We start from the raw sequence: 17,906 nt of genomic DNA on the forward strand, positions 1-17,906 counted from the left end.
GAAATAGGAGAATCATCTACAACACATTTCCTTTTCTATCAAAAACTCCTTTCTCATTGCCAACGAGTATCGTGATGTGATCATTGTTTCACCTGTTTTATTTGACACGTCTTTCACCTAGCAGTTCAGTGACATATAAAATGAATTTGCTGCATAATCACATCACCCTTTTATTGTGAACTTTGCCAAATAAATATTCAAACAAAAGGAAATGTTATTTTCTCGTCCTTTCCAATTGGGTGCCTCTCATATGAGACAGGAAAGGATTCCCTAAGCTACGATCTCCGTCAAGACTGGTGTTTTTTTCTTTGCCAGCTTTTCTCATTAACAGGACTCTGCAAAGTTAAATATTTCAAACTACTTGGAGATGATCCTTTGATTGTGGTCACAGCAGATTTGGTCTTAAAGAAGCACAGCGCATTACATGACCACCTGGGTTTTTTAAAGCACGTAAATCCTTTACAGGCCTTCATAGACTATGCTCTAATTTTCAGGACACATCTATCAGAAATTCTGGTTGAATCCTGCAAACATCGACAAGCTATCCTCCTCTAGAACATGCTTGGTGGCATCTTCCTTTTAAAAAGTTGTGCAGTTCGGAGACATTTTGATGGTCTTCTTCATTTGAACCCTTCTGTCATTTGAATGTATGGTATGTTGTGGCACAGACTTTATATCACAGAACAGTCTTTCTAGTCGCATAGTCACTCCACACAAATTTAAGCTCTCTTTTCAAAATATCAATTTGTAATTTCCCCTAAAATAAAGTTACAGTGAGGCCCGTACCATTATCCTTGATTCCTAAAGATTTGACATCCTTTTATCTAGACCAGGAAATAGTTCTACCAGCCTTTCAACCAGGATCACACTACTGAGGAAACTGAATGTTACCAAGTGGAGAGGATTACTATCCTAAGGTTATCAGAGACCATTTTCATATCCAACACTAATGTTGCCTGGGTGCAAAGCCACATGCACATCCAAAATTCCAAACAATAGGGGTTGACCCTCCTCTGAGAATCTCCATCTCCTTTGTAGATATCTATAGAACAGTGATATGGGCTAACACACCTACTTTCCTGTAATCATTGCTCTCTTCATGCACCTTCCCACAGTCTTTGATCTGGAAGTTCTGCACAATCTATTTGCTCATAATTTGGTCTGGAACATGCTCTGTCCGCCTCACCTCAGTTTTGGGACTGTTGAGGATGGTTCTCAACCAGTTGGTAATGAGAGAGCAGACCAATGGAGGAAATAAAAGTTGGCATCAAGGTGAATCTGTTATTCTTAGTCCTTTCCCTCTTTCCTCTACAGAACTCATTTACACATTCGCTTGTAAAGCACGACGTTGCAACTATGCAGTGTCTGAACAAATGTATAGAAAGTGGGCTTGAAAAGTTTGTAAACCAAAAGTTATGGTGCTTTTCCTCCCGATGAGTAGGAAACACTTGATTGTACTGCCCGTACAGAATGTTTAAAGTGACAGGATTTTTTTGGAGATACCTTTTTTTATTTCTGACTGTTGCACAGGCATTTTCAACTTGGTATGGAATGAGGGAAAACAGCACTAAAAGTACTTGAATAATTATGGAAATTATGTTTCTTAAAACACACCCATACTGTCATGTTTACTAAATTAATGCTGCAATGCCACACCTGTTCATAGCAAAAAGAGTTTGACTAATAGCTTTTCTGGCTTAAACACGCCTGAAAGACAAATATCTGGTTACTTCAGTGGTTAACTCAGTGGTGGCCGATGAACTATGAAGTGGAATGGCATGCATGCCTCCCTCAAATTGGACCCAGCGGAGCAAGATCTTCTGTGGGATTGTTCTTGGTGGTGACATTCCTTTTGAAAAAAACTCAGAGCCAACTGCACTCTGCAGTACAGTTTTAACATAAATTGCCTAAAAAATATTAGACTTTCTGAAGGAGCAATGTAGTGTCCCTAAAAAGTTGACTTAAAGCTTGCACATATTAAAGGCCAAGTGTGCATGGTCTAACAGCTTTCTGTTGTATGACGTTTTTAGCGTCTTTAGTCACATTTATTATTTAAGCATCTTCGTTCACTACCTTTTTCCGTCCATATCTTTCCAACTAAATTTTAAATTTTTGTAACAGTGTATTCATGAGGTTTTCATAAAAGGTAAATATTCAAAGTGAAACAAAGTTTACATAAAGAAAAAATATTTCAGCCAGGAACATTATAAGGCAGATATTGCGAGACATAAATTGGTAAATCTCAGTTTCATGTAAGGAAAAAAGAAGGAAAACTGTACTTTCATTCGTGGGACACATGCTTCTCATTCTCTACAGATTCCTATCCTCTTGACCAGTTGGGCTCACAGGTAATTTCCAACTGTAGTCTGCATAATCATTTATATCATTGTTAACTTTCCCATTATTTCTTGGTAAATCGTTATACTTTATGTTTGCATGGATTGTGGTTAGTTTTGGTAAATTTATCGGGCCCAGCTCATGATTCTTTTCCTTCAACATTCTATGCATCCTCCCTTTTCTTAATAGATCAGGAACATGTTCTCCAACCAGCCATTTGGCACTTCACAAAAGACTTAAATGGTTCCCAAGTCCCTTCATTTCAGTGCATCTTAACTGCCATGATAGCTTCTCCAAAGCATTATTGTGCAAGACCTTGATGGTCATATGACCCGGGGGGACTGGAAGACGACAAGTGGGCAGAGGCTGTGACCTTCCCTAGAGAAGTCACCATTAGATCTGGCTTCCGTCTTGTGCAATTACAAATTATTGCATCGCTCATGCTACTCCCTGACCACAATGTTAAAAAAGGGCAGAGCCATGACGGTCAACTGTAGATGAGGTAGCAACAGAGTGGGCACCTACTACCGTATGCTGTGGGATTGTCTCGCCTACAGGGCTTCTGGAAGCAGCGGTGGAGGCCTGAATGAGGTATGTAGGTCCTCCCTCACCCCAAAGGCTAAATAGAGTCTTTTGAATGTATGAGGCAACTGTGGGTAATGCTTGGACTGTCCATTGCAAAATGCAACATTTCTAAATTATGGGGGTGTGGAACAGGTGCCACAACTAGCCGAGTGGGAAAAAAAGACATGAACTGTTGTATGCTGGCTGATAGGATTGTCTATGAAGGCTGAGGAAGTCCATTGAATAGGGACAAAATATGGGGACCCTGGAATAGTTAGAGAGGCAATATTTGTGACGTCTCCTATGCAGTTGCATCCGACAACTGAAAATCTGGTTTGTCACATCAGAGCCCCGATAGGACGTATGAAATACGGTGAGGGGCCATAAGTGGGGGAGAAAGATACTAAAGCTATGCGAGTATGTATTGCAATGGTTTTTATTCTTTCTCTGTGCTGTAGTTCATCAAAAATTACAATAAAAAGATTTGGGAAAAAAAGCATGTGCCAGACCTTGGTCACCCAATGTAGGTGGGGAATTTGTTTCCAGACTGGGCTACTGTTAGCCTTCCCGCAAGGAAATAGTGTAATATGAGTTTGTCAAGGGGCACATATAGGGGTATATGCTATCCTCTCATGGGTGACCAAGGAGGATGACTGTAAGATCAAGAGGTAAATCAGTGCCCATTATTTCCTTTATAAGGATGCCCAATACAGGTGTACCCGAAGACAGGTCACCAAACATGCACTATTCATCCCTTATCTGGCATATTCTGCAGCAGAGGTCAGATCATCCGAATATAACTTAAAGTCTAACCGGGTTAAATATAATTGTGTTACAATGCTGTAAGCGCGTTGCCTGTATTTGGTGCATATCAATAGTTTTACAGCTCTGGAACAGATGGCATCTGACGCATCTAAATTATTTTCGAGACCTTCCACCCATCTTGCCATGTGTTTATGTTTATCTGGCATGGGACCTGTATCTAGTGCTTTATATAAGTGAGATATTCATTTATGTGATTAGACTTGTAATAGGATGTCTCCAATTGGGGTCAATTCCTGCCTCTCTAAACTTGCCATTCACTGGTACCAGTCCAATGCAGAGCTTGTAGCAATTTGTCTCTTGGGTGCAGCTGGCAAAATGATTCAATCTTCTCTAATTCTTAAATTGTTCCCCATTACAGAAGGTGCAAAGCGTTTGTAGGCAATTTTGGGCAACCCAGTCAGGCACTCTGGCCCTGGTAGATAGGCCTGCTTGAAAATGGGTTGTTGGCCACTGGACCAAATACAACGGTCCAGAAATGGCCCATTCAAGCTGGCACACCTGGCAGTGCCAAAGTGCGCAACAGGTGAGCACAGCACTGTGTCAGATCCTCCCCCTTATAAAAAACATACATTTTCTTAAACCTGTCTTATCACAGTAGAGCTCAGCACAATTTATAGGCTCCACCATTAATGCTACTGTTTAGTAACACAGAGCTCAGAGCAGTAGAACAGCAGACAGATGATACCAAACGTACATTCTCAGGTCAAAGACTACAGTAATTATAATTTTTACAAAACGTTATCAATATATAAAATGCAATCTCTCTACACATTTCATGGAACAACCAAGATACAGATCTGTTACCAACTGGCCAAAATCAGCAATTAGCCTTATTCGTGTTTCAGAAAAGCAATCCTTTTGTAGGTTTCTACAAATACAGACATTTCACAGTTAAATAAAACGTTTTGAATTTGGACAAATATGCTGATTTTATTGAAAAAGAATCTTGTCATTGTCGTCACGAAGGCATTATTTTTTAGTACATGCATTTTAATTTGCAGCATCAGCATGTTTTTTTCCACTCAATGTACTATCGTCACACCTGCCTTTCATGTACATTTATGTCCATTTCTTTCCAGGGAAGGCCATCGTATATCACATTATTCACTACTCTTATGTCACGAATGGCCACAATAGGTCAAGAATAGGATGATGTTATGTAAGGATAGCCAAGATATTGCATAAATACACAGAAATTAGTCGCTGATTGGCCACAGTGATGTTGGGGAGAAGCATTCTTGTCGCCAATTGGGCCTACGCTATGTCGTTGATATGTCACTGTTACCTTGGGGACAGCCAGCAGGTAACCAAGAATGCCCACAATCAATACCTGATGGGCTAATACTTGAACGGATAACCTTCATGCTTCTAGAAAAGTGCCCACAATATGTTATGTATTGGCCCCATTAGCTAGAGGGAATCCCCCTGACCACAGTCCACAAAAATACACAGGGACATAACATCATACCAATCTGCACTCATATAGGCACAAACAAATGCCGTCCATCTCTCTCTCTCTCACACACACACATACACATACACTCGCGCGCACATGCATATACGCTAATAGATATACACACACGTACACAGACATTTGACCTGTGCCACTTACACACACTAGAGACTATTTACCTGTTGGTTTGTGGCAGTGGTTCTGGCTCAGTGACTCTAATAAATTATTTCTAGTCTCTTTATCGTCCGCTTCCACCATCCCTACATTGCTCTCTCTCTGTTTGCTTTCCTCCACATTTCCTCTGAGTTACGTCCCGCTACATTGGTGCCCTCTGTGTTGCTGGTCCAGCGCACCAATGTGTTGCTTTTGCCTACTCTCTGTGTTACTTCTCCTCTCCGTTCTGTTTCTCCCCCACCTATCTTTGATTACGGTCTCTGCGTTGTGTCCCGCACCTGCAAATTTCCCACCACCTGCTTGTGTTAATCATTTTTTTTTTTAACCGATCCAACTCTGATTGGTTAACAAAAAGAAAAAAAAGACTGTTTCATTCTGTCGGGTCACACAGCTACAAAATGATGCTTTCAGCCAAAAAGACACATTTTCCCGTTTGATATTCATGCTGCACAGTCTCAGATATGGTGTGCAGCATGGCTAAAACAGTTTGTCAATCCCGTAGTTCCCAAAAGGGAGACCCGTTGGCTTTGCAAATGCTTGTACTATTTAGTTTCTTTATCTGAATGTCAACCTGTCTTCCAAGACCATTCTACACATGGAAGAATCGCAGTACCACAGAAAAGGTTGTCCTACTTCAAATAGACAGATGACAGATGAAACATATCGTACCCTCAGGCAAAGCCCCAACTATAGCATTGTGTAAAAAATGCGAGGTGATGGACGTGTCTGGCTGAGGAAACTACAGAATAGCTGGTACAAGGGAGAACGTACACCAAACTCCCTCATGCACAGTAGACCTCAGAACAGCCTGGGCGCCTAAACATGAGCAGATAATTCTTTAATTGAAAGTGCACAAGGCATTGACAACTAAAATGGACCCTAAGTTTGAATGTAAACCAGTCATTGATTGAAAATTAAACCTGTCCAGCATATCCCTTAGCAGGTTTATCCAGATCCCTTACAACAAAAACTCAGATAATCCAACATGTGGATGCAGTAGGTCAAACGTTTTGAAGTTCTGCCCACTACCTAGCAAACAAATACTGCCTAATATATGTGAGAGGTAATGTGTTTTCCAGCTGACTCTCTCATGTGTTTATCTACCAAGCCAGGCCTGAAAAATCCTAAAAATGTTACTAGACCTGTAGGTCGAGTAGCTTGAACAATCTACTCGACCTAACTGTAATGTACTTGACCCGGAAACAGGTCTCAAATTGTTTGATCCTTTGCAAATATTGTATTTTACAGTGGCCTTTTTCTTCATTCTCACATATGAGTGCACCTTCCAAAATGTGAATTCAGCATTTCTGCTCTTAAAAACCCTTTTGTTTGATTAAATACACTAAAAGTTTGCTCCATGTGTAATAAATCTAGCCGACATATAGGGTACACATGATCTATGCATGACTTGCCCCTTAGTTTACTAATAGTTTTGTCATCAGGGCAGGGGTATTTCTCAGTTTATGTTGAAACACTCACTTTTCATAAGTATATTGCTAAAGCATGATGTGGTAGTACACTGTCATTTAAAGACATTACATTTCCAAGACATGTCCAAAAACCTTCCCACTAACTTGCAGCTTTAGTGATAAAACGATATAGTGTATTAACAATAATCATTTGCACATTACCAAGTAAAGTGTTCTGACTATTTTTCATCCTATTAAAATATTTTTTTTTCACACAAGTACAAAAAATGGTCTTTGACAGCTGAAATGTTTAAGTTGACTTAGTTATATAAATCGTGTGTGTTAGGAAAGACCTGACACCCACAGCCTTTCATTTCACCCAGGTAAGACAGTTCACCTTACAAAATCCTGGAACTCTGCAGTCACAAGGAAAAGTATTTGCATTGCAAGAAGACAAACTGACTTTTGACCTCTGTCTCTGAACACAGAGCAGATGTGACACGAATAGGATTTAAAGGCATCTTAATTGCTAATTCAGTTAGTGTCTGAACAGAACACCTGTTCTTTGTCCACCCACCAGAAGGGGCGAGTAGGTTCTAAAAATAGCTCGACCTCATAAAAAATCACTCGCCATAGCAAGTGGTTGAGTAGATTTTTTGAGCCCGCCAGCTCTATGTTGCTTTTTTGTGCACACGGTTCTCTATCCCACCTGCCCTCGTGTTGCTCTCCCTTGCCTATGTGCTTCTCTCCCGCCCACACACCATTTTACTCTCTTTCTTCTGTATGATTCCCCCTTTGCCCAGTGTTATCTTGCTCATTTATCGCCCCTCGCCTGCTGTGTTGTTTTTTATCTGCCCGCTCAGTTTTGTTATCCCCAGCACCCACCCACCTTTTGCTTCATACTAACTCGCTCATCCGTTTTAAAATAACTTTTGTGCTACATTTTTAAAAAGTGTTTTTCAATTTAGGGATTTATCTTGGATCATTAAGTAAAAAATACCTGGTCTGTGTCTTCTTGTGGGCATCTCCATGTGTGTTGAACGCATTAGCACCTACAAAGTTATGTGGCAGCCTCATTATTCATCATTCTTTTTATAGAAAGGCTACACAGTAGCTGCAGTGCTCTACAACATGTCCAAAAACGTTGGCAAAACCTCTAAGTCTCATAAACAAGATGCATTGACTTTACCAATACTTGTTCTACAAGCCACCAGTTAAAACATCTGAGTACTCTTAGGCACCCAGCCACTCTTCTGTTTATACTTAGACTACTGAGACAATATCACCCAATCACTAATCAAGTAGATGATTTCTGGAGATGCATTTGCAGTACTTCTAAAATATCCCATCTACAAGGTGCCTTCCCCGACTGTAAAACAGTCACTCCTCAGAAAGTTTACATGTCTCTGATTAGTGTGTTAATTCACATATGTATACATATTAGCTTGGTTTCAGATCTCATTGCAGCATGGAGACAGTCAGTTCAGGTTTTTGATGACATCCTTCAGATTGCTGACAACTATTGCGTTCATGTAATGCTTGTTTCCTCTACAACCTTTGAAATCTTTAACCACCAGTCTTTGATTTTCAACAGTGATTGCTGCATGCTTGTAATTGTTTCCTCTACAGCCAATGAAAGCATTAACCACCAGTCTATGATATTTTGGTGTTCGGAATAGGCTTCAGTGGTAGAGTACTGCATAAACTTTTTTTTTAAATTATAAATCAATAAAACTACTTTTCCCTACCGCTCCACAGTTAGCTAAACTGCCCTATTTGCCCTCGAAGATTAAAACAACAGTAATACTCAATCTTTTACTGTAAACCACAGACCAAAGGCAAAGTGTTGTCTGAAAAGTTTGGCTGCCTTTTTAATTTTGTAAGGACTTTCATTAACCAATAGGATTGTGTTTTGTCATCATTATGTAGCGTGGTATAGTACAGACCATTATATATCACTATTTATTTTCCTTATTACTTAAAAACTACTGAACTCATTTAGTTTAAATAACAAAAAGGACCCTTACCGTAGAATAATATTTCTACCAAATTTCATGAAAATCTTTTAAGCCATTTTGCTGCTACTTCTGTCTAAAAAGACTATGGAAATTCATAAGTAGAAAAACGTGTTTTGGGAGCCAACTTCATTCTTTGCACCCCTTAACTTATCACCATGAACCTTTGCTCATCATCCACTTTGAAAAAAATCAATAGGTCCTATCTCTGGGAATCCTAACTAATACCACTCTGTAATAAATTAATAAATAAACGTGTGTGTGTGTGTGTGTGTGTAGATATATATATGTGTGTGTGGACTGTAATTGTAGTTCGGACAATGTTTCCTTAGAAAAAGTATTTTGGTGTAGTTTGACGATTCTTTACAAACGTTTCCAAAATAAAGTGTGCCTGTGATTCTTGTTGCACATGGGAAGTTTTGGATGGGAGGGGGCCATTTCAAAACCTTTATTTAAGCAAGTTTATAAACATCCATAAAAGTGCAAAGTACACAGCATAAAACCAAATAAAATACAAAAATACAGACAAAAATTTAAGAGAGTCAAACATCACATAGAAGCAAAAATCATCCCATGTAGACACCCCTTAGCACATAATACATTTCTGTTGACACACAGCATTCAGTATGTAAAGGGCTACATTAAAACACACTGGATGATCCCCAGCTTCATATAGGAAGTCCAATGCTGTTTTACACTCCCTGATGTTGTGCTTAAGAAAACGCGGCATCAGATAAAACCACCTAACAGCCACAAAAGAGCATAAAGTGGATAGTACATTGTTTAGACGTTCAGTCAAAGGGGCATGCAACATATCCGGAGAGCGGCTCTTCATTTATGGAAATGCAACCAAATGGTGAACTGAGCCAAACCTAAATCTTGACAACACATAACGATGCTGAATATAGTTGACACAGGTTAAATAATATTGGCAACACTCCATTGAGTAATGGGACATATAAAAGGCATCCGTAAATTTATTTACCTCATTACCCTATCTAAAATCAGACCTAAATTTAAGAAAAGTTTCTTTGACATGGCTCTTGGTCAGGGATATAACTTTAACTGGGTCATGCCATATAGTCATGTTAAAAATTAAACTAAAAGTTGTATTTAAATACAACAAATAAGGGTTAGAGGAGGCATGATCCAGTGCTAAACAATCTTGAATAATCAATTTTGGAAAATGTGTCTCTTCTGTCACCCATATAGAATGCCAAAGTAACAGGGGTTTTAAAAAAAAGCAAACCCTCTATGTACTGCCTACCCACCTCCTTATGGACTATCATAGATGATTCTGAGGTGGGTAAGCATAAAAAAATGTTTTTCCTCAACTTGGAGAGGGTAACAGTGAGTATGTCCACACAAACCGTCCCCACAAACCAGCCCCAAATGTGGCGCTGGACACTCCTTTAGCCTTATAGATCTTGACCATTTCCTTAACCAGGCGTGTACCGAGTTTATTTGAAAACCTAAACAACTCATGGCTGCATCTGCTCCTCTTGAATTTAGCGTTGTGCATCTGCTGTTCCCACCTACCATTACCAGTCAATACAATTTTTAAATAACAAAAGGAATTTGTATTAGAAATAGAGGAATTGCCAAGATAAAACGATCTACATTTTTAGGTTAGCACCACAAATCATAGAATAGGTTTTAGATGTATTAATTACGATTTTTTAGTTGCCAGGAACTCTACAAATGCATTAATCAACTTCTGGAGGCCGACTGGGGCCCTAGACAGCAGCACAGTGTCATCAGCATATAATAGTGCCGTTATAGAATGACCAGCGGTGCTAGGAGCATCAGCCAACAGAGCCTGTAAAGTGTCATCCACTACATTAATAAAAAGCAAAAACAATAATGGGCAAATACACAGCCCTGTCCAATACGAGATGGGGGGGTGATCCGTCTAGCAAGAGCTGAGAAAAAGGGGAGGGAGGAGTCAAAATATTTACACTTCCCATGTTAATTCCCATGCGAGTTTTGAACAAGTGTGCATCCCGAATCGCTGGACGGAATTACACCAACTTTAGCAGAAAGGTAGGTTTCGATACGCAGGTTATGCTTTTGGATATTTGGTATAAATCTGTTCAGTAGTTGTTGAGAAATTAAAATAAATCCAAGCTTGTACATCTGAGGTCGCAACAACTTTGCGAATAATGACAGGCTTGTGCAGAGATCTGCAGAGTTCCCATTGTCTGCCAACACTTCAAACCAGGAAGTGTTGGCAGCCATCTCGGGACTCTGCTTCAGGTGAGTCCCACAAAAAATTTGAAAAAATAAGAGGTGTTTGACCCCTTAGCTCTAGTGCTGGGAACTTTTTTATGAACATTTTTGCTGCAAATTTGCAATGAAGCGCAGGGTCTTGCGCTATTTTTGGAAAAAGCCCCTCGGTGGGCCACGTCCCTGGGGCATGTTAAAATAAAGGAGGGGGTTCACGTGCCCCCATCCTGGCTACAATAAAAGAATGAAGGAGGTCCGTGGCGGACCCCTGAGGTCCAGGAACCACCACCTCCCAGGAAAAATAGAACATTGGAGAGGGCTGCGCGGCCCCATTTGGGAAGCCAGTAATGGCCCTGGGGACCACCGTCCCCCAGGGCTGGCTCCTGCAATGTCCCAGGAAGCCCACCCCCGGGACATAGCTGTTTGCTCTGACTTGGCGGAAGCTTAGACAGCTCCCGCCAAGTCAGAGCAAACAGTCCACTTTCTGCAAGTGAGAGTTGTCAAACAGCGCTCTTGTGCAGAAAGCGGAGTTTTTATATGTTTCCCTGCATGCAAATATGCTTGCTCTGGCAAGCAGGGAGCTGCTTTTTAAAACAGCTCCCTGCTTGCGGCAGCAATACCTGCTCCTGCAGGAAGTGGGGAGCCAGCTAGGACCACAGGGGCCTGGAGGTTCACCACGTGGTCCTGTCTCTCTCACACACACACACACACTCTCTTTCTCTCTCTCTTTCTCTTTCTCTCTCTCTTTCGGTTGGAAGAGAGAGAGAGAAACAGTTATTGCATTGGTCACTCCATGTAATGATTTAAAGCTGTGAATCTAGCAAGATGTTTGGCGCAAATGCTATACTTAACTTTTAATGGACAGCAGACAATGGACACTTCATGCCTAATGGTAAAGCTCTTGGTCAGTCAGTAGGTGGAAGGTTCAAATCCTAGCATCACATGACTGTGTGTCTGTTCAATTTCTAGTGTTTTGACTGTCTAACATTACTAGTGATGGAACATTGAAGTCTTTTCTTCCCCTCAAAATCTATGGGCTGAATGTCACAGCTAAGTCTGGACCCTGCATAGTAAGGGGTCACCTCTGGCCTAGTGGTTAAGGTCTAAGCAAGGAAGAGAAAAATGAAATAGTGTCACAATGGTAGAAAACAAAAAGCTGCAAGAGTGAGCTGAAGGGGCAGGGAGTGGCTTTAAAATCATTGAAGAGGCCTGAGATGGCTTCAGTATTACACTGCCTCAGTATTACATTTTCGCACATTTAATTGCAGCAGCCACATGTTTAAAAGGAGGACTTTGGGCACCGGCACGTTTTTATTTACAAATTAAGCACTGCCGTTCACACTCCCACTCTGCAGTTTCTTGAGAATTTAGGAGGCACCGCTGCCTTAAATTATTTCAAAGGCTTCAGCTTTTGATAACTGTGCTTTCCAAGTTCAACTTGGTCTGTACCTCCCATAGCCGTTTTTCTGGCAACCCAACGAAAATTGCCTTCCCCTGACAGTAAGACTCAGTAAGTAATCTGATTTGGGCATGCAGGTGAGGGAGTACTGTGGTCCTATAATTTATTTTTAACAATTTACTAGCATTTAGTAAACACAAATGGGGAAAAAAGGAAAGGTGTGCTTAATAATAAGAAAAGGGTGGAAGGTTAATCTTTCACAAAGCAGAAATTCCCCTGGACTTGTCATCAACAAGGAACTAATAATTCTAATAATGTCTTCTAACCTAAATAAACAAACTCAACTTCTGTGTGTGTGCTGAATCAAGCTGTTAGCAGTTTTCTCCTGTCCGGAAACTACACAGGGGCCTCGTGCTCGCCCCTGGAAATATCTATCTGTTTTAAAAACAGAACATTAGTTATTAATAATAATACTGTAATTACTATATCGGCGCTGCTTAGGAGAATTTCCTGCACATTCCTGTGATCTCCGGTCCTGCCGTGCCCTCTCTCTCACCCTAGATTAGAAATCCTACTAATAATAATTATAATTACCTGATTATTGTAAATTCAACAAGGAACACGTCCGATGTGCGCACTTCAAGAGGATCCCACGGGAGCAATAACATTCCAGTGCTCTCTTCTGAATTTCCGACCGGCTGGCAATGACGTAATCACGTTTGGTGAAAACATGCTGCAGAGGGCAAGACCTTGACAGGTGGGGCTTATGTAACTCCCCCACATAAAATGCTAAAGAGTTACTCGGCGCAAAATACTTTTAGCTTGTCATAAACAGGTCATTTATAAACTGCACGCATAAATCTTTTTTAAAATGTTCATATCATGTTTCCAAAATGTGCGTGGCGCCCCTGGCAACTTTTAACGGCGCACCAGGGTGCCGCGGCGAACAGTTTGGGAACCACTGTTCTAAGCGAATGGGCATTGGGTTTGGTTGTCATCGCTTTTTCAGAAGACTTGGATTCTTTTTGTGATTCACCGGTTTCTGCTATTTTATGACAATTTTTTGACTGGCTTTTTTTTTTCATTGTATACGACTTTTAGCACTTGATGTTACAATGATAAAATATTTGATCCTCTTCAGCCATCAGTTTTAATCTTTTGTGAACTTCGTCTTGCCATATTTCTGCAGCATCTCAAACTCTCCTCTGTCCAGCTGCAGTTGATGTTAGCTTTTCTTTTGGATTAGTTTGGCATATGACACATTTTTCTTTGTTGAACGATTCCTCAGACTTTGTAGTTAGCAACACTATGCCAGGAGGTAACGATCCTTTGCTACCGCCTGCTTCACTCATGTTAACGAATTTGAATCAACAGAAAACCTGAAACTAAAATAATATTAAAATAAATTACCAATATGATGGTTAAACCACATCATTATAGAGCTGCTATTTTGGAAAATGATGAGTTGCGCTGAGGAGTTATTTTCTGTCTCTATAAGACTATTTGACCTCCAAACCTATATTTTGATACCAAAATGAAGTATATAGCTCTCATGGTTCCTGAAATATTACATCATCACTTGAACACATCCGTGATTTTTTTAAATGTCATCCAGAAAAATTAGGCCAGGATCAGCAATATCTACGCAAACTAAATCACTTCTATAATGCTCCAAAAACACGTATCAAAAATGAAAATCTCTGGACAACAATTTTTTAACGGGACTGTATCAGGGGGCGGGGATTACGAGACATAACAATTATTCCAAAAGTAAGCTGGGTGTTGTGTGTAGATCAGTTGTTTCTCAAGCAACCCATGTTTTTTTAAATCATAAAAGTTTGGCATGGTTTTATCACAATTATGGTATAATTTCGAGATTGTTGTATTTGTATATCACACCAACCAATTCCATGCAGGACCTAAACATTTTTTAAAGAAGGTTTTCTCTATCAAGCACGCTTAGAGCCTGGGTTCCTAACAGTCCTTTTTATACATGACTATTGTAGGGTTACTCCTAACCTGGCTTTTGTTTACACATTTTTTTTAACACACCCATTATAGGTGAGACATTGGAGGAAACAATCCAACGGGAGGTTGCAGAAGAGGTGGGCCTAGAAGTACAATCCGTAAAGTATTCTGGGTCCCAGCATTGGCCATTTCCCAACAGTTCTTTAATGTTTGCATGTCAAGCCAAAGTCCATCCACATGCGCAGGTGAGTAGGTCTTTCCTTTTAACTTCTACACACAACCTATGATGTGTTAAAGTAGCTATTGGGTTTGGCGCAGCTGGAACCAATCCTTTTTGCTAAAAAAGAAAACAATTAACAATAAACAGTTTAGGCAAAGCCTTCACCATAACGAATATTCAAAGCAAGTATTTGACAATTACAAACATTAGTAAATCGATGCACTTTACATACGGTCATAATTATCAGGCAAGGTGTCTTGTTTCATCTAGGGTAGATCCTGGCCAAAGCACCGAGCATGGTTCCCACCCTCAAGTGTGGCCCCTGGACCTGTACACCATCTCCTCTGGTCAGAGCACTCAAGCGTGGACGGTTCCATTGTCTGTCAAACTGTCTATCTTTCCTACCCCTACGATAACTTGCTTGGCCGCTGAAATATCCTGGAGACCACCAATATGACTTACATAATGTGGCTCACCTGTCCTTTTGTTAACCACCTTTTGAGGTGCGGGCCTTGGGAGTGATGGCTCTGAGGTACTACAGATATCTACGACATTAGGATGGTCATGCAAGCAGAGAGTCCACTGCCAGAGCCTACTTACTCTTATTCCGGCTAGGGGCAGGTTCTGGGCCTTTAATCATTGATGCACAAAGCTAGGCCCACACCTGTAGGAAAGTACCATCTTGCCTGGCATGTTACCCCCATATTTCACTGTATATATGTTGTTTTAGTGTATGTGTCACTGGGACCCTGCCATGTCTCACTGAGGCTCTGCTAATCAGAACCTCAGTGGTTATGCTCTCTCTGCTTTCTAAATTGTCACTAACAGGCTAGTGACCAATTTCACCAATTCACATTGGCATACTGGAACACCCTTATAATTCCCTAGTATATGGTACTGAGGTACCCAGGATATTGGGGTTCCAGGAGATCCCTATGGGCTGCAGCATTTCTTTTGCCACCCATAGGGAGCTCTGACAATTCTTACACAGGCCTGCCACTGCAGCCTGAGTGAAATAACGTCCACGTTATTTCACAGCCATTTACCACTGCAATTAAGTAACTTATAAGTCACCTATATGTCTAACCTTCACCTGGTGAAGGTTGGGTGCTAAGTTACTTAGTGTGTGGGCACCCTGGCACTAGCCAAGGTGCCCCCACATCGTTCAGGGCAAACTCCCCGGACTTTGTGAGTGCGGGGACACCATTTCACATGTGCACTATACATAGGTCACTACCTATGTATAGCGTCACAATGGTAACTCCGAACATGGCCAAATAACATGTCTAAGATCATGGAATTGTCACCCCAATGCCTCTGGCATTGGGGAGACAATTCCATGATCCCCTGAGTCTCTAGCACAGACCCGGGTACTGCCAAACTGCCTTTCCCGGGGTTTCACTGCAGCTGCTGCTGCTGCCAACCCCTCAGACAGGTTTCTGCCCTCCTGGGGTCCAGCCAGGCTTGGCCCAGGAAGGCAGAACAAAGGACTTCCTCAGAGAGAGGGTGTTACACCCTCTCCCTCTGGAAAAAGGTGTCAGGGCTGGGGAAGAGTAGCCTCCCCCAGCCTCTGGAAATGCTTTGATGGGCACAGATGGTGCCCATCTCTGCATAAGCCAGTCTACACCGGTTCAGGGATCCCCCAGCCCTGCTCTGGCGTGAAACTGGACAAAGGAAAAGGGAGTGACCACTCCCCTGACCTGCACCTCCCAGGGGGGGTGCCCAGAGCTCCTCCAGTGTGCTCCAGACCTCTGCCATCTTGGAAACAGAGGTGTTGCTGGCACACTGGACTGCTCTGAGTGGCCAGTGCCAGCAGGTGACGTCAGGGACTCCTTCTGATAGGCTCTTACCTGTGTTACTAGCCTATCCTCCTTCCTAGGTAGCCAAACCTCCTTTTCTGGCTATTTAGGGTCTCTGCTTTGGGGAATTCTTCAGATACCGAATGCAAGAGCTCACCTTCTGCCAAAGGATCGACCGCTGACTGCTCAGGACGCCTGCAAAACCGCAACAAAGTAGCAAAGACGACTACTGCAACTTTGTATCCCTTATCCTGCCGCTTTCTCGCCTGTTTCCTGGTGGTGCATGCTCTGGGGGTAGCCTGCCTCCTTTCTGCACCAGGAGCTCTGAAGAAATCTCCCGTGGGTCGACGGAATCTTCCCCCTGCAACCGCAGGCAACAAAAGACTGCATCACCGGTCCTCTGGGTCCCCTCTCAGCACGACGAGCGTGGTCCCTGGAACTCAGCAACTCTGTCCAAGTGACTCCCACAGTCCAGTGACTCTTCAGTCCAAGTTTGGTGGAGGTAAGTCCTTGCCTCCCCACGCTAGACTGCATTGCTGGGTACCGCATGATTTGCAGCTGCTCCGGCTCCTGTGCACTCTTCCAGGATTTCCTTTGTGCACAGCCAAGCCTGGGTACCCGACACTCTAACCTGCAGTGCACAACCTTCTGAGTTGTCATCCGGCGTCGTGGGACTCCCTTTTGCGTCTTCAGTGGACTCTGGTTCACTCCTCTTCCAAGTGCCTGTTCTGGTACTTCTGCGGGTGCTGCCTGCTTCTGTGAGGACTCCCTGACTTGCTGGGCGCCCCCTCTGTCTCCTCATCCAAGTGGCGACATCCTGGTCCCTCCTGGGCCACAGCAGCATCCAAAAACCATAACCGCGACCCTTGCAGCTAGCAAGGCTTGTTTGCGGTCTTTCTACGTGGGAACACCTCTGCAAGCTTCTTCACGACGTGGGACATCCATCCTCCAAAGGGCAAGTTCCTAGTCCTCTTCGTTCTTGCAGAAACCAAAGTTTCTTCCATCCGGTGGCAGCTTCTCTGCACCCTCAGCTGGCATTTCCTGGGCATCTGCCCACTCTCGACATTGTCGCGACTCTTGGACTTGGTCCCCTTGTTTCACAGGTACTCATGTCCGGAAATCCACTGTTGTTGCTTTGCTGCTGTTGGTTTTCCTTGCAGAAACCCCCTATCACGACTTCTGTGCTCTCTGGGGGTTATAGGTGCACTTTACACCTACTTTTCAGGGTCTTGGGGTGGGCTATTTTTCTAACCCTCACTGTTTTCTTACAGTCCCAGCGACCCTCTACAAGCTCACATAGGTTTGGGGTCCATTCGTGGTTCGCATTCCACTTTTGGAGTATATGGTTTGTGTTGCCCCTATACCTATGTGCTCCAATTGCAATCTACTGTAACTTTACATTGCTTGCATTACTTCCTTTTGCTATTACTGCTTATTTTTGGTATTGTGTACATATATCTTGTGTATATTTGGCATCCTCATACTGAGGGTACTCACTGAGATACTTTTGGCATATT

At 42.2% G+C, this 17,906-nt stretch overlaps 1 protein-coding gene across 4 annotated transcripts in view; it reads left to right on the forward strand.

Moving 5' to 3' along the window:
• NUDT13 (nudix hydrolase 13) overlaps nucleotides 1–17,906 on the forward strand; it is a 582,976-nt gene that overhangs the window by 448,415 nt on the left and 116,655 nt on the right. For all 4 annotated transcript variants that reach the window (XM_069240400.1, XM_069240401.1, XM_069240402.1 and 1 more), the window contains one exon: nucleotides 14,464–14,615. In XM_069240400.1, the coding sequence (XP_069096501.1) occupies nucleotides 14,464–14,615 (152 nt within the window). The remainder of the gene's footprint in view (nucleotides 1–14,463; nucleotides 14,616–17,906) is intronic.

Source organism: Pleurodeles waltl, chromosome 6 (genome assembly GCF_031143425.1).
Source record: "Pleurodeles waltl isolate 20211129_DDA chromosome 6, aPleWal1.hap1.20221129, whole genome shotgun sequence".
Classification (NCBI taxonomy): Eukaryota; Metazoa; Chordata; class Amphibia; order Caudata; family Salamandridae; genus Pleurodeles; species Pleurodeles waltl.